Source organism: Hippopotamus amphibius, chromosome 6 (genome assembly GCF_030028045.1).
Source record: "Hippopotamus amphibius kiboko isolate mHipAmp2 chromosome 6, mHipAmp2.hap2, whole genome shotgun sequence".
Lineage (NCBI taxonomy): Eukaryota > Metazoa > Chordata > Mammalia > Artiodactyla > Hippopotamidae > Hippopotamus > Hippopotamus amphibius.
In genome coordinates, this window is record NC_080191.1 from 147870043 (window position 1) to 147890644 (window position 20602).

Sequence of the window (20602 nt, forward strand, 5' to 3'; positions counted from 1 at the left end):
TATTTCCAGTAGGTGATCTGATTGAATCTTTATTTTGAGAACAGAATTCATTTACTCTCATGTTCTTGTTCTTTTTATTTCATTTTAATATGAAATATAACAGCACCAGAGAAAATTCTGCAATATGTTAAAGGGCAGAGTTTTAAGACTATCGCCGAATTTATAAAAGTTCCAAGGAAAACCTCCAAGGCATAGTAGCAGCCAAATGTCTCAACTCTGTACGTGCTTTGCACTTAGGATTATAAGGCTCCATCATCATGGAGATCGCCAGAGCTAAGAAGATCTGCCGTTTCCCCTTCACTGATCCAAGTGTGTGACTTATCTGTGGACATGACAAGTCAGTCCACAGTGAGCATCCAGGCCTCGCCTTCACCCTCTCACTTTCCAGAGGAACTCCTGCAGCTGAGCGGTGCAACCAAAAAAAAAAAGAAAAAAAGCAGATTCTGATCCAGTAGGTGTGAGAGGGCCTGAGAGCCTGCATTTCTAGTCTGCAATCTCCTGGGTGATGGTGACCACGTTGCTGGACAGCAGACTGCATCTGGAACAGCAAGGGTCTAACTAAAGGACAAATATGGGGGAAAAAAAGGGGGGAGGCAGTATTTGTTTGAATTTTTGAAACTTGGGTTCAAATCCATAGTGATATAAACAAATTTCCATTTATATTCACATGGCATTAAAAACTCTAGACAGTCCTTGGAAATATGCATTCACTTTTTAAGCCTTCGGACTCCACAAGGTTATTTCACTCTGGATGGGGAGGGAGACCATTATTCCACACGTGAAGCCAAAGGCATCCCTCTGTCACTGAGCCACGTGTTCTCTAGGGCCCAATGATCCACAGAGTAAGCAACTAATAATTTCAAATTCTCCAAAATGGCGAATCCTTGACCTAAATGTGTTTAATACTCCGTAATCTTCTCTAACTCAGACTACTTTGGATGCGAGAGTTGGTACCAATATGTAAATAAGGAACCACTTTACTGTATAGTTAAATGAAAAAAGTACATGCAGCACAAATTCTCTGGAGGAAATGCTTAAATATTGAAGAACAACTTATGATTAGCATATCAATAGGAATAAATAAACATCAGTTTTAAGATACCTGAGGGCACTTAAGGACAGGTTTTTGAACAAACTTCTTAAACTTCTGTTTATAGTCCAAAACTACTTGGAAAATTCTTCTAAGACACTTTAAAAGGTCAAGTTCAAGCCACATCTCCTCTCTGGAAATTAATAAGTTTTTAATGTACTCAGAAATGCAGAAGTGATGTCAAGGTTACTTGACTGGTCCAAGCCAAAGAACCTTCTAGAATAGCAACATATTTTGGCTCGGTTTCTACCATTAAGTCACTTGTCCTCTTAAGTGGGATATTTTAAAGAACATTCATTTCGACATAGAATTACTGGGTCATTTGTAAACAGCAAGATAACTCTCTTTAACCCTTTTAAAATGGTCAAAGAGAAGAAATAAAGTATGTAAACAATGCTGAAGGAATAATGGCTTGCTAGTGTTAACCCTCCACTTTATTTTTTTTTATAAATTTATTTATTTATTTATTGGCTGCATTGGGTCTTCATTACTGCACACGGGCTTTCTCTAGTTGCGGCGAGAGGGGGCTACTCTTCATTGCAGTGCACAGGCTCCTCACTGCAGTGGCTTCTCTTGTTGCAGAGCATGGGCTCTAGGAGGATGGGCTTCAGTAGTTGCGACACATGGGCTCAACAGTTGTGGCTCTCGGGCTCTAGAGCTCAAGCTCAAGAGGTGTGGCGCACAGGCTTAGTTGCTCCATGGCATGTGGGATCTTCCCGGAGCAGGGCTCAAACCCATGTCCCCTGCATTGGCAGGTGGATTCTTAACCACTGCACCACCTAGGAAAGCCCACCTCTCCACTTTAAAAGGGACTCTAAGTACTTGGGACAGTAGATCTTGGTTAAACAGAAATTTTTAAATTAAAGTTTGGATCACTAAATGCTTAACTTCAGCCCCTCTGTGCTTTTGTTCTGCCAATGAGTTATATCTGCTTAAGTCTTTGGCATCAAAAGGTTGTAGGTGGGTTTAATTTGCAGTTGTCAGAATGACCTAGGGCAAGTCAAGTTTTCCAAGGTCAGACTCTTCATCTGAAGACCAGGGATCATAAACAGTTAAGTATATACCTCATGACACTGTGGAATGGAGCCTTTCCTATAATGGACATAAGTACTATATATATATACACAATACATAAATATTTACATACCAGTACTGCTTCTATTGTTAGCAAAACAAAGTCAGTCCTTGAGCTTTAAAGAGATTCACAAACCACAAGAAAAGTCAAGAACTTCCACTTAAAACCACAATGAGGTACCACCACACACCTGTCAGAGTGGCTATCATCAAAAACACAACAAATAACAAGTGCTGGTGAGGTGGTGCACTGGTGGGATTGCACACTGGTGAAGCCACTATGGAAAACAGAATACAGGCTCCTCAAAAAATTAAAAATAGACCTGCCATATGATCCAGCAATATCACTTCTGGGTATTTACACAAAGAAAACAAAAACACTAATTCAAAAAGATATATGCATTCCAATGTTCATTCAGGCATTATTTACAATAGCTAAGATATGGAAGCAACCTAAATGTCCATTGATAAACAAATGGATAAAGATATGGTACACACATAAATATAATTCAATATCACTCAGCCATAAAAAAGAATGAAATCTTGCCATTTGCAACAACATGGATGGACTTCAAGGTATTAAGTGAAATAAGTCAGACAAAGACAAATATGGCAGGACCTCACTTATATGTGGAATCTTAAAAACAAAACAAACAAACAAAACAAAAACAGACCCATAGATAAACAGAGAATAAACAGGCGGTTGCCAGAGAGAGGGAGAGGGGAGATAGGTAAATGGGATAAAGAGGTCCAAACCTCCACTTATATAATAAATAAGTAACATGTATACAGCATAAAGAATATGGCCAATAATAACGTAATAACTATGTATGGGACAACTTGTTACTAGACCTATGGTGGTGATCATTTCATAATATATGCAAATGTCAAACCATTATGTAGTACACCTGAAACTAAAATAACATTGCACACCAACTATATTTCAATTAAAAAATCTACGAAACTCCTAACCATAAGAGAGGACCAGGGTAAAAAATATAAGGAGATTGTTCTTTAACAAACCATCAAGAGTTCTGAATGCAACTTAACCTCTAAAGTTCAAGACTAGAAAGGCAGAAACTTTCTTCCTCGATGAGACCTTCCACGGCACACAGGCCACTGCGCTGTGTTTTGCCTGTAAGTCAGTTCTCAGGCTTTGAGCATTTCACCAGGAAGCTCCAGTCCTTCATCCGAGCAAGGCTGATGTTTGTTATTTCTAACAACTTTTATTCTGGAGAATTTTTTGTAAATATCCTCCACGCTCCAAATCCCCCCAAAAATGTGTGTTAGTATAGAGTGCCATTATTCTCACAAAATCAGCTTTTCTGGCCACATATACATCACAGGGTGACACTGCACCACCAGGAACTGTCCTCAACCGCTACCTCTTTTTAGGAAGAAATCCAATTCCAATAAAGCATAGAACTCTGTCAACACAAACACCAAATAGATACACATACTTTTGTATATCTACTCATTTTTTTTAACTAATATTCAACACTAGGCACTTAATTGCTTCTATTTTAACCCAAAACATAAACTGTGAAGAGAGGGTCCCCCCATCCCATATTTACTCTGGAATAGACAGCAGCCACAGAGAAGTCAGTTAAACCTCAGGTACCCACAAACCTGAGCTGGTCAGCTCTCTGAGTGTGTTCCTTAAGGAAATCTGGAAAGAAAGCCTCTGAGCTTTAACTGGGACCACAGAGAGCAAAGAGGCACACCTCGTCAGCAGAGCTCTGTGGGCTCGCGAGCTCTGTGTGTCACATCCTTCCTGAGAGGCAGGACGAGTAAGATGTTGAAACCTCTGGATGTTCATGGTCTCAGTCAGCAAATGGGTATCATAATCCCACCCAATCTCTAGAGCAACAACATGAGGACCACAGTGGAGATGCCGAGATGCTCCCTAGAGACCAATGCACAAAATAAGGAGTCTCTTCAACACTGATCATGCAGACGATAGGATGCTGGGAGTGCTGGAAGTTGCGACTGGAGTGTGATGGGAAACATTATCAGTACCTGTCTTACATATTCACAAGTATATGGATTTGAAGGAGAACTAACACCATGATGTGTAGTAAGTATTTAGGCCAAACTTCAAAGACCACCATTGATCATGGTATTACTCATCAGCTGAACCAGGTATTCATAAATCTCCTTCACTTCTGGACCGGAAAACAATGTTCAAACAAAGAGCTTTTTGTTTTGGTTTTGTTGGCAGGTTTGTTGTTTTTTACCCCCCTATTTTGTGTTTTTTCCTATCCCCTACCAACCCTCCAACACTGGTTTCTGGGCCACACCTTAAATTTAGAACATATTTACTCAGATGATTAACCGAAGCCATTAGTCTTGTTCAAGCAAGTCTTGTCCAGAGCAACGGATAAGCTGAAGACCCAAGGAAGAAGGCAGCCTCGCTTCTCGTTAGTCATCTGCTCATCCCAACCCATCACCATCCTGCTACAGACCATTCACGCTAGGTGTCAAGCACCTCCTATGCGGGAAGGGGAGCGGTTTGGGGTTTAGCTTCAGTGATAAGTTTCTTCAGGGAATGAAAGGTTTTGAAAGCTCTTAAGGATCTCTCAACGTGGCTAAGTGGGTACAAAACAGTAGAACAAAATGTACTAAACATTTAGGTAACAAAACATTCCTCTTCTACTGAAATCATCACAGGGGTTAGCTGGGGGAAGTCAGAATCTGCTTAATTTGAAACTCTTTTTAAGAGAATATACAATCAACCTTGCCTCCATCCAAAGAAAAAGACACATTGTCCTTTGTTTTCACTAACTTTGTCTCGAGATGAATGCAGGTCAAACTTCTCACTGAAGCATCTGATAATAGCCTTTAGAGGCATTGCTGGAGTTCTTGGGTCATGGGTGCTACACACTTAAAATTTGCAGAAAAATAAAAACGTAAATAGTGCGGTCCTTAATGGAAACAGAAATAGAGAGTCTCTACACAGGGATTCCTAATCTGCATTCATGATCAATTATTCAACAAATAGTTTTTATCTTGATACTGTTGCCAGGTCACTCTACATTACCCAGAAATTCTTTCCTTTTATCTTCTGTTTCATTGTCTCTCCCCATCCTCAACCCCAAACACACAAACCTAGCCACACCGCCCTCTCCCCACCCCCGCCCCCGGCAAAGAAGGGGAAAACACAAAGGCAAAGAGTAAGCGCTCTGCCACAATGTCACACCAGGTTACAGCTAACTGGCCTTCCCTCTGCTCAGAAGAGAGAAAACTACAGATTATGCACCTGGCAAATATTTGCATGGTCTCTAGAGCAGTAAGCTTCATCCATTTGCTCACAAAAGTACACAACTGCAGCTGAGAGAATAAATCAATTCAATTCAACAAACATTTATCAAGCTCCAGTCTGATTGCAGAGTCTTTTGGGAAAAAAAAAAATCACGCACCTGGCTATTGGAGCTGATTTTTGAAGAAGTCTAGAAATACGCTATTTCTGCCCCCTCCCACCAAAAAAAGTCATGAGAAAAGAAGCAACCAACTCCCTCTGATCATCACCACAATAGCACTGCAAAATGTAACAAGCCCAAGACATGCCAGTTCTGTTTTGTAGATGGAAAAGAATTCCCATATCTTCCTGGGGAAACAGCAATTTTGTGTGTTTTTGTGTGTTGTATAAAAAACATAGTGTAAGAAATCAGTGATGAATTACTCAACCAGCAATCACCCTTCGGTATTTTGGATATAAAGATTAGACAAACTACACACTGAAACAAGTCATGGCATCACTGGTTTATATTATACATTCAGACTTATCAGGTATCTACTTGAATTCTATACATGCAATGCAAGAGCAGGGGGCACTTCCCTGGTGGCACAGTGGTTAAGAATCCGCCCGCCAATGCAGGGGACATGGGTTCGAGCTCTGGTCTGGGAAGATCCCACCTGTCGTGGAGCAACTAAGCCTGTGCGCCACAACTACTGAGCCTGCACTCTAGCACCGGCGAGCCACCACTACTGAAGCCCTCACACCCAGAGCCCATGCTCCGCAACAGGAGAAGCCCCCACAATGAGAAGCCCATGCACCGCAAAGAACTAAGAGTAGCCCCCACTCGCCGCAACTAGAGAAAAGCCTGCACGCAGCAATGAAGACCCAAAGCAGCCAATAAATAAATAAATAAATAAATAAATTTACTTTTTAAAAAAGAGCAGGGCAAAACCAATCCCTGCCAAACATTTAGGGGGATTCTCCATCTGCTGCCCCGCCCCACATTTCCTCCCGTGGGGTGAGCTAAGAAAATTTAGGCTATGTGATCACGAGTCAGGCTCTATCTCCTACTTGGTGACCTCAGGAAAGTCACTTATAAACTGAGACCTCAACTTCAACTTTAAAACAGAGATAATCATACCCCTTCTATCTCCCTTGTGGGGATAGTGTGAAAGTCAAATGAAACAATGAAGATGAAGGTTTTATGAAAACTGCTATAATCATCAATATCGATGCTTATGTCCACAGTCCTGGAGACATAGCAGGAAAAGGAAAACAAGAAAACCCATCTCTGTTCCCAGAAGTGTATATAACTGGGTCTTTACAAGTTTAAGTGGTCTGTAGCCTCTTGGGTAGCCACTTTTATAATCACGTCCATGAAACCAGTTTCAGAAAGAAGGGGAAACATTTTTTCCTTATCCTATTTCTTCTGTTATATTGCATGGTAGGTGGACACTGTTTTTAACTTATCAGTATTTAGCAGCTGTTGGCTATTATGAAATACTATATTGAGTGTCAGTCTCCTTGATTAATATGCTTAAAACAGTTGCGATTAAGCAAAAATGACACATATTCCACTGAGATAGGGCATTCCAAACTCAGCAAAACATGAAAGTGGTATACTTTGTTTTAAGGTGATATTTTTAACCATCTACTCTGTACTGGCGCTAGAGAAAAAGTAAGGTAATGCTCCGGAACTCAAGGAGCTCAGAGTTTAGAGTGGAAACAGCCAGGCAGAATATTACAAAACAGTGACGGCAGGGTGATGAGGAGATGTGAGCAAGTGCCCCAGGGTGCAGAGAAGGGGGGGTACCGCCCAAGCCAAGGGTTAAGGATGTCCGGTGGGTGGCACCAAGAAACGGAAACTGAGAGTGCTGTGATAGCACTGAACGCACCTGAGTCAGGATCCGCCAAAGACAAGGCTGGACAGGGAGGCAGAGGTCGCGTCATGAGAAACCCGGGCCTGGGGACCTAAGTGTGGGGCAGCTCTGTGGATGGATGCAGGCAGGGAGTTCAGGGGGCTGGCGCACTGGAGAAGGGACAGCTGCATCGGGGCACCCCGCCCATCCTCCCTCTAGAACATTCTGCTGCCCTTTGAAATACTGGGGTTTCATATGGGGAAAAAAATTGCTTACTACAAAAGAAAACAGTCGATGCATTTAGAGGTAAAGGGTAATCTCATAAAACTGTAAGGAAAACAATCACAGCCCAGAACAGTTTAACAGAGAAGATATTAACAACACTCTGTTAGGATTCACACAAAATGCTTGCACGTTATTAATTAACCTCTACCTCTACTTCTACCTCCACCTGGGAAGATCGTTTTATTTAGATATAAACAGAAAAATCAAGGGCTTCCGCCAGTTTCAGCTTCTTAGAACAACAACATGCTGCTGAGCAGGTGCTGGGCGGTCAGTCCCCTGGAGGAGAAAGTGGGCAGTGAGTCATCCTGAGGAACACAGACACACGGACACGCAGCCTGCAGGACCCTTCTGGGCTTGATGGAGAACTGGTGTTACAAGAAACTCTCCAGGAAACCACCACTTCTACAATTAAGTTTCCTGGGAATATTTTTTAAAAGAAAGGCCAGGGGCTGGGGGGAGTAAGGGCAGCAGGCAATAGGGAGTTATTATTTACTGAGGAGAGAGCTTCAGTTTGGGATGATGAAACAGGTCTGGATTTGGATGGTGGTGATGGCTGCACAACAGTGTGAATGTACTTAATGCTGCTGAACAATAGTTTATGGCCTGGATATTTTACCACACTGCGGGGGGGGGGGGGGGGGGGGGGCGGGGGCGGGGCGGTGGCACAGTGTGCAAAGGAGGGAGGGAGGGAGAGAGACAGAGAGGCAAAACTAAAAGGTAGTAAGATTTCTAGTAAATTCAGCTGAGAAAGTCCTACTACCTTCCTGAATGTGATGCACAGGACAAAACTAAATTTTTCAAGAACTGCTCTAAAGAAAAGCAACATCTGGAACATGCTCGTGGCCTGCCAAAGACTGTACGTCCCAACAGGCTATTTTATGTAATCGTGGGCAAGTTTCTAAAACAATAGAGTGCCTTCCCCCTAAAGGAGACTGAGCTCTTCACATAATTTAGTTCATAACTCTTCCCTGCAGTCTAGAGAGATGATCTCATTATCATTATTATTATGGTAGTTATTTTGTATTTATTAAGAGTGCCCGGTAAGCCCGCTGCTATCCTCGCTTCCTTTGTTATAGATGGGAACGAAACAGACAGCAGTTCTGTGCATTGCCTGGGAAGGTAAGCAACAGGACCAAAATCAGAAGCAATACCCAAGGGCACAGCACTCGGCAGAAGAAGCTGTACTTCGCCCGATTTGGAGGCCCAGGCAATGCTTCTTTCTCCCATTCCAGAACCTTACCGCTGAGCAGGGCTCCCACTTAGTTGAGAGCATATATCTGCTTGCTAAACAGCAGATATTTATTTTTGCACATGCAAAACATCCAAGTGGACTTAATAAAATTATATTTGAGGTTAAACCAAAAAGATAAGAAATTCAATCTAGGGCCCCAATTAATTATTCTTTTTAAGGAAGTCTCAAATGTTTCCCATGTCTAAATAGTTAAAACTGTGCATCGCCCTGAATTCTGTGCCTGTAATCCTGACAGAGCTTCATTTCACAGGTTACAAATAACCCCAAAATAATGGTAATTATATGGTAACTATTGATTGCTTAATTGAGGCTGCCTTATAATCACCAAATCATTAAGGATGTTCTGAGATCTAAAAACTACCAGGGTGCCATGCATCAAGTTAGTTGGCAAGTCACTGATAGGAGACGGAAGGGAAGTATTTTGAACTAAAGCAATCTAAACACTTCTAAAGGAAAGGTGGACGCACATGTGCCAAGCCAATAACAGACGTTTATAACAAAGACTAATGTTGAATAAATGAGGTAAACAAAACCCCAGGATAGAGATAAGAGTGGAAGAGACTCCTCCCCAAAGGCAAAGACAGCAAAAAGAGCCTTTAAGCCACCTGAGACACAGTACCTTAGCCCAGTGGATCTCAATCCTGGCTTTGCATGAGAAGCATCTGGGAAGTTCTGGAGATCAGCTTTACCCAGTCCCACACTAGACCCACTAAAACCAAATCTCTACAGAAGGGCCCAGATATGTTTAGATTTTCAAAGCTATCCAGATGATTTCCATAAACAGTGAGGGCTGAGAACCACTGGTTGCAACAAGAAATCCTACAAAGTCCCCTGTGACAAGTTTCGGTAGCAACTCTGGAGGTCTGGCCACACAGCAGAGAAAGTGACCTTCCTTATGCATACGGCACACAGGCTTACAAAGGCCTTCCCTCTGTGCCTACATGGCAACCTTCTAATTCATTACACCCAAAGGATCACAGCATGAGGTGACATGGTCTTGAGCCAAATTAGATGCAAAGAACACAGGGATTTATGAAAAGCTCATCAAGCCAACACATTTCAAGGGTAAATGATTCTACTTAAGGGGCAGGAGTAAAATTATTACCTATAATTCTGGCCAACTACAATGAAAGTACCTTCTGAGGCTAAATAATAATAACTAAATAATCCTAAAGTCTTAGCTATAGTCAAATGACCCTATGACTAGGAACAATGCTTTGCATATGCTACGACACCTTAGAGACATTTTTTAAATGTCTACTTGATGTTAAAAATCACAATTTCTGCACTCCTAGAAAAATAGTGCTTGGGTATTTTTGGCAGCTACAATTTTTTTTTTTTTTAATTGAATGAAACCAACTAGTACTCTTGGGCTATACCATTAACTTATTTTAATAGATAAGCTGTTACTAAAAACAGTATAAAAAGCCTTTTTAAAAGCAATCAACATACTATATCTGGCCCAAAAGCCTGGTTTATAAGGAAATAGGAAAGATAGACCTGCAGCCATGTTTTATATAAAATGCCTCTGATACAAGGAATGATACGAAGGCTGCAGCAATGGGGAGATGGGCACTCAGCTACGATACCTGACAGAAGGCATCCTGATTTTCTGTGTCCTATGGAATCGTTCCAAGAGGCATTAAAAGCAGTTACTTGGGTAGCGAGAGGACAGGGGAGATTCCACCGTTAAACACATTGGGAAAATACTGGGTAAAACAAAGTAATACAAATGCTAATGCTCAAAGTGAGGGATGGGGGGGAGCACTAGGAAACCTCTTTAGTCACTCTACCCGTTTTTCACGGAGCTGATCTTGGGGTTCCACTGAACACACTTTGGGAAATGTGACTATCGGGCTAACAAATGTCAATGAGGCAAAGGCAAAGCCAGAGAGACCTTCACACAATCCAATGACCCTGTGTGCCTGAAGATCACAAAACAGAAGGGGTGCAAGAATGAATCTGTAGCGGGAGTCAGGCCACCCAGAGGGGAATTTCATGTACTTGGTAACACACAGATCTTCTTCATCCTTGTGAATAGGAATAAGCTTCCTTAGTCCCTGTGTAGAGGACTCTGCCGCCTACCTTGTAATGAAAGACAACGGCAATAATCAAACCTTAAGTGTACACAGCAGTTTAAATTTAACAAAATACTTCACAGTCCTTAATTCATTTCAGTCTCACAGTAACCTGATGGGGTATATCAGGAAAGGCATTTTTATCCTCATTTTACAGATGAGAAACTCTACAAGGCACAAGACAGCACCCACCCCACCCCCGCCCCGCAACTACAGTATCTGAAGCTCTAAGTGGTGCTCAAAGCTAAAGCAAGTTAGAGACAGAACCAAACCCATAAAGACAGGTCCTCAACTCCTAAGTGAGGTCCTTACTACCCCACTCTCCTTACGAATCTCATAAAAAGGGCTCTCTACTTGGCTCTGGTACTATCTTAAGGGGAAACGCTATTGATTCTTCTCCCAAATTTGTAAAATATATTATTATTTAAAAATCACTCTCACCTCACCAAAATTCCAGAGTGCTAAACCCAATTCTTATTTCCTCTAATAATCCAACTTCTCTTTACAAATTATTGAGAAATTGGCTTTCTTTAAACATTAAAGACCAACTATAGTATCTGAATGGCAATTATGTCATCAAACACCATAAAAAAGAATTAAAATTGGATTTAATATAAATAATGCAATTCTGAATGTACATAAAAACCAAGAACTCAAAGGTAGAAGGTGAAGCACAAAGATGTGTGTGTTTCTGACCTCAACTTCCATGAATGCTTCTTGCACATCACAAGCTCTTCTGCAAAACCAAGACCAAGGAAAGAACTGGTAAGCTCCCCGGCACATGTGTTTGGGAAGAAGAAAAGGTTGCTGAGTGCCTACTATGTGTCAAGCTGGGCTAAGGGCTTCCACACACATTACACTTTACTTTTCATAACAACCCTACACTGTACTATTATTAACAGTACTATTACTCAGACAGTAAGTTGGCCATCTTCACAAACTAGTACGGGGCAGAACCAGACTGGACTCTAGCTCAGTCCTGCTCCACGGTCCTTTCCATTACACTCCTTTCCACTTACGAAAATGCTAAATTATACCCCAAGATGTGCAGATGCCAAGGCCTCTAAGCTTTTTCCAAATCCTATTCCCACAATTCATTCAGGTCCCCACTCTGATTTATATTGCTCCATACTCTACACCCCCACTGTCTCTGTCTGCACATCAATTTTAAGAGTTTTTGCTATTTTGTCTTATCCTTAGAGAAGTAGTCCTCAGCTGTGGACAGTTTTGCCCCTCAGGAGACCTCTGGCAACATCTGGAGACATTTCTGATCAAGACTTTGGGGTGCACTGGCATCTCATGGGTAGAGCCCAAGGATGCTGCTAAACATCCTACAATGCACAGGACAGAGGACAGCCCCCCCCCCACCCCCACCACAACAAAGAGCTATCCAACCCAAATCTTTCTCAACCCAGTGCCAAGGCTGAGAAACCCTACCTTGAAGGGATAATGTGGTTTAATAAATGTGCTTTAGTCTCCTCCCCTACAAAATCATGAGGAGTAACTAAGACACCATAGATGAAAAGCTTCAGCACACAGTAAGCATTCACAATCCTAACTAGTTAATCTGATTGCACACTTTTTAGCGTAGGAACCACCTCGTTTGGCTCTGTATTCTTCCCACACAAAACACAGGGCTTTCTTCATTGGCATTCTACAAATGTGAAATAATGTATTCTTTATATTGGAATTCTTGTTTAAAAAAACAAATGCCACTATTATCTAAGACACACAACATTCTCCCATACTCACTCCTTACCAAACAAGAAGTGAATAGTCTAATTCATGATTCATTAGAACAGACTATGAAAAGCTACGTTGCCTCCTGAATATGTCACAGAATCACCTCCATGTCAAGACTATTAATAAGCTTACTATTAAAATGCTTTGTGTTACTTCAACAGAAGGTTTATTAAGAGATCACAATATACAGATTTAAAGAAATTTCACACAACAGGCTCAGATTCTTCTGTCTATATCAGGTCAATTTGGACCATACTGATTCTCAGGTCTTGGGTTGAATTATTCAGAAACAACCTTAACTGTAATCACAAGCATGTCAAATTAAAACAGCAAAAGTCAAATCTCAGAATGGGTATGTCAAAACTGGCTGGCATCACATCTCAGGTCAAGATCTTTGTGTTTTTTTTACTTTTCCTGGTCTACACATGTTGGAGTCGGCACAAACATCCTAAAGTAAATGATTACAAAAAACATTAGGATTAACATTCACTCAAGTGGCCCTACAACAGGATAATCTACAGTCATTTTTGCAGAGTTTCTGGAGGTGAGCCCCCAGGGTCCTGAACATCAGAATGAACCCGCACACTTATTAGAAGTGCAGATTCCTGGACCCCAACCAGACCTAATGAATCAAAATTTGAGAGGTTAGGCCTGGAAATCTACATTTTTAATCATTTCTCAAATATTTGTTTTGCATAATAAAGTTTGGGAACCCCTGCCAGGAGACTGAACCCCAGAAAATTGATTTGCCTCATTTGTAAATTTCCAGCATGGGTCTTGCTTCTACAGATTATCAGTAATTAATTTAATACAAAATCCACACCCAGATCCTACCATAAAAAATAGGCAGAGAATTTTGTTGATTACTTTTGTCCAAATACACATGTCTGAAGTAAGCAGACTGATACTTTACTGATACTATGCTGAAAAACTGGGAACAAATATAAATAGAATTATCAAGGAAAACAGAGCTCAGTTCTGGGCCCCACACAGGTCATTATCTACTATGTACCAGATGGGGGATACAGTGATGGCTAGACAGACTAGGTCCCTACCCCTATTTTTTTCCTTATTATGCATTTAAATTGTTTAACATACACATAAACAAAGAAGTACAATAATTTCAGAGAGTGGCAATGCCATGAAGGCAAAAAAACAAGCTGATGTGACAGAGAAAGTCAGTGGAGAAGCAAGGCATTGGCCGTGGGTGGCTGTATTAGATACAAGGATGAAAAGTGGTTTCCTTGAGGAGGTAGCATTTGAGCTGGGACCTGAAGGAGAAACAGCCAGCCATAAGAGGGTTGAGGGGAAAGTATTCTAGACAGAGGGAACTGTGACTATAAAGACCCTGAGGTGAGAAAAAGGTTCTCGTGAAATTATCATAGAAATTAAATCAGAAATCAGATAATACACACAAAATGTTTCATGACATAGAAAACTATTTAAAAGTATGAAGTATTATTTTTATTAATATGCTAGAATTGTTTCAGGACAGAAGCCAGGATAATGAAGGACCTCAAGTCTAAGTCATATGAAGAATTAATTAAGCAACTGAGGCTACATTGCCTGGAGGTCAGGAGACACGAGCATGTGTTTGGAGGAAGAAGGGAGAAGTCTTCTTCAAGTATCTGAAGGACTATGTTCTTGTGGAAGAAGATTTAACTTATTTTTTAAAGTAGCTCTGAGGGTAGGGAACAAACTCGAACTGGTAAACATTTCAGAAAGGCAGAATCTTGGTTCAATATGACAATGAACATTCTAAGGGAACTGCAGGCAAATGGAATGACTGGGAGGTAATGAATTCCACACAAGGGGAAGTGATCAAGGATGGGCTGAACAGACGCTGGCAGAGGAATGACTGGGCTCGATGAGCTATAAGGACCTTTACGACCCTTTGAAAACACACACACACACACACAAACACGCTCAGTCACGGTGCTCTCTCTCAACAAGCACTACTGCCACCAACATGGCCTCTTTACTTGATACTACACAACCTAGTATAAGAGAAACCTGAGAGGTACTGAGGAATCCACCATATTCCCAATTCACGTTGTCACCCCAGAATAAAGTACGTCTCCATCTCTGTAATAACCAACATATATTTCCAAAGGGCAAATTATGAAACAGAACAGACTAACATTCATTTTTGAAATCTGTGGCTAAGATTTAATGGTGTTCTACCAATAAACAGTAAACAATTATTTGAACCTAATAAAATAATTACTCTATTTAACAAAGATGTTTCTGGATTCCATTAGGTCCCAATAAGTGGCGTGGCAATACACAGCCAAAGCCCTTAGCAAACAGGTTATGTGGTCTTTTGTTGGTTCATTTTTTAATGGGAGCCATAGGCCCAAGAAGATGACTTCCTCACTAAAAACCCTGACAGAGACTCTCTACTCTTCATTATTTATGCAATCTGCCTAGTAAATAAAGTGAAAAACAGATACTGAACTGTCACTTGACCACCTGGGACCAAAATGCTAAAGATAAACAAATCTAACCTCCCAAGGACAGACAGACCAAGCTAGACTTGGGAGTAAGACTAGAAGAGGCTTTGAAAAGCTAAATGTTACTCAATGACTTTTATATAAAATATATTTCAATATCTAGATGTCAGTGGCTTATATGAAGACATACTTCAAGAAATATTCTCTTAATACCTACATATACTTTTTGTTTATGGAATGAAGTATGCTTCTTAAAAACTACTTGTAAATAAAATTACGATTCAGGACAGCTTATTAAAAGAAACTTATAAGAATCTTTCCAGAAAAGAAAGGCTAAATGCATAATTGTTCACAAAATTATACCTCATTTTATGAAATCCAGAAACAGCAAAAGCTGGAGTTACAAAACATTAAAATCAAAGATTTACTATTTAATGTAGGGAAAGTATTTATCATAGAATTTTTTGATATAGAAATCTGTTCCTAGGGCTATAAAATTTATATTTATGTCTACAGTATTTTAGAAATATACCTAGTCTATAAATGTGAAATATAACCTTTAATATGGACAATCACTTCCTAAGTTATTTCTCTTTAGGTTCCCGGATATTTGAGTTCAGGTTTTGCAGTTTATTGAGCTCCTTCAGAGCTCAGAGTAACAGCAGGACTGGATTAGTGACTCAGGAAACCCAGGTGCCTCTGTCCTTGAGGGAGTGCCACCTAATATCATCTGGACTGTCTAGAAATGAAACCCTTAACTGGGTATGGAGGTTTAATTCTTCAGATATATCATTCCAAGTCCCCAAAACATTCATAGCAACAGTCTCACTTGACTAATGCACAGAAAAGCTGCAGTGACACAAAACAATACACAGGGCTGGTAAAAGAAACCAAGTCTCCTGTCTCGATGTCCATGTGATCACCATGGCCGTCTTCCTAGTCTCTCCTCAGCTTGAGGGGACAAGCTTCTGTATCAACCACTAAGAGAAGAGCACCCTTTAGAACAACAGTGTTAACAGCGTAGTTGACGAATTTCTTTCCTCTCTAAAGATCTGAGGTCTCTTGCCTCTTGTTTCCTTTTCCTTTTTTTCAGGTAACAAGAAATTAGGGCTAATTTTGGATTTTCCAAACATTCTCATCCTTAATTAAGAATCCTTATCTCTTTGTTATCCTCTCTTGCAAGGGTGTAGAGTTCACCTCTTAGATTAGTGGACAAAACTGTGAATCCTTTCCCAAGTGTGTATTCTACAGGTGGGCAGCATAGGACAATGAAATGACACTACAAAACCAGCAGCATTATACAGAGTTGCTTCTCCATACTGACAGCAAATCAGAAGTAATTCTCTACCTAAATCAGGGCTCAATTCATTAGCTCACATTAATTCACAAGTTCAATCCAATTTCTCAAGATGCAATAGCACAATCTTCCAACCTAATTATCTTCACTGAAAGTATTTAAAAGCATTTGCTAAGACACCTTTCTTCCCTGTGTCAGACAGGATCAATGTCAAGCAAACAGCTAGAACAGACTACATTCTGTCTAACTGCAGTGCTTTGACGTATTAGGAAATAATCATTTCTTGCAAGAGAGAAATTTTTGTCCTGGAGTGGACACCAAAGGGTACCTCCTGGTATATAAAGGCTTAAATATTTAAATATATATACACACACGCACACATATACTTTCGACATTCTGTGGAATTGGAAATATTACAATCTGGATGACTTCTACAATGATTTTAATCAACTAAAAGAAGTTTAGGACTCAAAGAAGTAATTTTTTAAAAATGGAACAACAAGAGAGAATTTGTAGTGAAAATGCCATCCCATATCACTACCACTCAGGAAAGTGATGGATACTTCCCTTGAAATAATCATGCGGAAACAGTTGGTTTGTTTTGAAAGCATTTATTTCAATAGCTCATTCAATAAAACCCCCTGAGCTTTAGTCCCAAAAGTTAATTTCCATTTTCTTTTGATAATCAAGAGAATCAACCCACTTTTCTAAACAATCACTTTTTCAGATCATTTTCTGGGAGAAAATATCTTTTAAAAGCACATTTGGAATGAATTTGAAAGCAAAAATTAGTAAAAGGGAAAGAAGAACTTTTTACTCCTCGGCTCAATTGCAACTCAACTTTAACTTTTAATTATTTCCTATCTTGTAGGAGTCATTGCTGCCATTTGGCCCTTCTTTGTGAGGTGGCCAGTTTTCTCCTAACACTGTTCATGAAACTCATTTAACTCATGCCCTAGGCCAGCAACAAATCTCCTTTTCCAGCTGTGATACTTTAATAGCTTAAATTTCTAAAGTAAATAGCATCCTTCGTGCCTTTGAAAACCAGTTCTGGCAGTGATTAAAGTAAAGAAACTAAACACCTAAAGAGCTTCAAATATGCACCATCAGAATTCATGTGTCAGCTATAAGCTCTGTAACATATTATGAAGGGAAATACCCAAATCCCAGAATCTGGTTTAGGCAGTGGGACTATAGATACATTTAAAAAGACAGAGACTCAATTAACAAGCATATTATTTCATTTTAAATCTGTTATGAGACACGTATGCGTGAGAACAGACAGCACTGTTATTCAGCATTCATGAACCAAAACCACACATACGCCACGTTCAAGCTCAAGGATCTTACCTTATACACTTGTCCGTAGGTTCCATTGCCAACAAGTTCCACCAATTCAAAGATCCCTGCAGGGTCCTGAAAGAAAATAAATAAACAATAGAAACTGAACACAATATTCTAGCCATTGTCTTCATCAAAAGCAAATGCGCATATAAAATAAGCAAATAAATAACAGCTTTAGTGTTGGGGGCTCTCTACTGTCAATATTAAAGAGTATTCAAATTTAATTCCACTGCAGCTATGAAATGAGTCAAAATCCATTTGTTTCTATCTTGCATTTCTATGAGATGTGTTTAAATCAGACAAAAGGAGACAAGACTTCCATTGCAACAACAACAAAAAAAGAATTAATGCATTTCTCACTATCAAATGGAAACACTTGTAGGTACATGAGGATAGACAGAAAGACACATCATCCTGAAGGGGGTTCTAATTTCTAAGATCTTTTTCTGTTTGACATTTCAGAGCTGCTCACTGTGTTGAACACTGGTAGTTCAGAAAGAAGTGCTCCTGCATCGTGGGGCAAACTTCCCTGCGGAAGTTTCCAAGAGAAAATGGAATCAACCTAACCTCCTCTCTCAGAAAGTACTTCTCTGGATTCATCTCTCCTCTCAACAATGCTGCCTCTGCAAAATACGCTTTTGCAGATGGCCTCCGGGTCCTGCAGGACCTGGAGAGCCCCTGCAGGATCTAGAATGCAAACGAAACTGGAGAATTACGCAAGTTCTTCGCGCCGAACAGGTGTCTGCTAACCCTCAGAGTCAGCTAAATGTTAGAGTGCTCAATAAATATCCAATAATCGTGGCTACTATTACTGAATTACCATCCCCAGAAGTCAGAAAGATAAATCAAAGCCTATAAAACTCAATGCTGAGGCAGAAAGTGACTTTGACCTCTTCTGATTCCTAACTGAATAGAAATTATTTCTTTAAAGGTCTAGATCAGGAAATCCCAAACATACACGTCCACAGAGGCCAGGTAAGTAACGGAAAAGAGTGAGGTGGACCACAGGGGCCCATGGCAACCGCAGGAAGTCACGTCTCCCTTGGAGGGGCGGAGAGTGCCTGGCTGGAGCCAGAAGCTGCTGCTTCCATCAATGAGCAGAGTCTTGCCAGGTCTAAAGATTTTTTTGAAGAAAAACTGAACATTTTGTTTAATGTGAGACCTCATTTTTAAATGTTAGGCACTAAACTCAGTTAAACACGCGCACACGCGCGCACACACACATGAAACTTTGAGGAACAAATGAAAAAGACTTCAACCTCTGGCCTACAAAGCATTTCCTATCTCCAGTCAATAGGTTTACAGAGCACTGCCATATGGCATGGCGGTGACGGAGAGGCAGGAGGGGAAAGCCTAGATTTTAGGTTCAGACAGACCTGGGCTGAACACCAGCTCTGCCTTGTTTGGCAGCGTGACCCCAAGACCCCCTGGGAGAGCAACTCAGTCTCTGCACAGATAAAACAGGGGTGACATCTGCCCAACAGAGCTCTGGGGAAGAGTCAGCCAGGGCCTAGCACATAGTCCGCAATCTAATATCTAATAGGAATCATTTTTAAGCTGAGGAATCCCACACCCCTAGCAGAATTTAAAGGGAGAAGGGCTGTTATTCAGAGGGAAGGAGACAAATGAGTTTGAGGTGACAAGTTAGAGCTCTTTAAAGTGACAGTCTTTAGAAAATCAGACCCAAGAATAGCCCTTTGTGATACGCCTTCAAAGATCCCACACAGAAAACAAATTTTAAAAAATAATAAGATAAAAACCAACAGCTGAAGCACTCAGTCACTCACAAAGACTGCAATTAGCATTATCCATTGTTATAAAGACAGAAAGGCAAGACACCCCACTCCAGACCCATGTCCCGACAGAGGGAGAAGTCCAGAAGTTCCGGCTACGCCCCACCTGGTCAGGGAGGTGTGGACAACATCCCAGATGGAACCATGAGAACACGGTCAAAGGACCTAGAGCTCTGCAGAAGGAAACCCCAGAGCTAGAAGTCACTGTCAAGGCCATCTGGGAGGCGCCTCAAGATGGGAAAGAAAAAGTGTTTGTGAAGCTGCTGAGCCATTAGAGCAGCAGGTTTTATTACAAATGGAATTAGAACGAAATGAGGAAAAGCGGGGGGAGCCCACAAACGGTGGCAGCTGCTGTTTGTTTCTAAGCTGTTCTTCCCAGTAGTTTGTTTGCTCAGTGGTGTTTCTGCAACAAATTTCAAGAGAGGTTCTACATTTGCCTGAAATATCTCAATTGTGTTTCAACATTCATTTTTCTTGACTAAAAAAAAATATGAACAAAAGAAAGGAGATGTAGGATGGTGAGTACTGGCTGCCCTAAGGAGCCTGGGAAACACAAGGCGGGATGGAAGGGGAGGCAGGAGCATAAACAGGGTGCAGAGTGGGGACCCACTTCTACACCCAGGGGTCACCCCACCTCACACAGCTCTCCTCAGGGCTGGGGTGTGATGGGGAAATCTCAGTATGAACCAGGCAGCTGACTTCTAGCTTCCTCCCTCTCCTCAAATAGTCCAGTCACAGGCATATGGCCAGTCGGAGCCAAGAAGGCTCAATGCCAAGACTTTCATTCCAGCTGCTGGGAGACAGGCTCTTTCCACTGGACACATCAAGGCGATCAGAAGCAAAGGTCAGAGGGACTACAGAGTTTGACTGGCACCCCGTCTCGGGTCAGCAACCAAACCGGAAACAGTCATCAAATCAGGGTGGTTCCCCAGGAAGCAGACCCCAAGAATCGCCGAGATTTACAGAGGGTTAACTGGGGTGTGCCTCAGCGCCAGTGGGGAGGGAGGGAAGAAGGTCTGGACTGAATGGATGAAGGAATTCAATGCGATGCAGTGGAACAAAGACTTCCTCTGCTCCCACAGGAGCTCTGGAGCTG

The 20602-nt window shown here is 41.2% G+C and overlaps 1 protein-coding gene across 6 annotated transcripts in view; it reads right to left on the reverse strand.

The window, feature by feature from the left end:
* The window catches only part of TNIK (TRAF2 and NCK interacting kinase), a 385050-nt gene that overhangs the window by 282387 nt on the left and 82061 nt on the right, over positions 1 to 20602 (reverse strand). For all 6 annotated transcript variants that reach the window (XM_057738433.1, XM_057738432.1, XM_057738430.1 and 3 more), the window contains exon 2: positions 17720 to 17785. In XM_057738433.1, coding sequence (XP_057594416.1) covers positions 17720 to 17785 — 66 coding nt within the window. The remainder of the gene's footprint in view (positions 1 to 17719; positions 17786 to 20602) is intronic.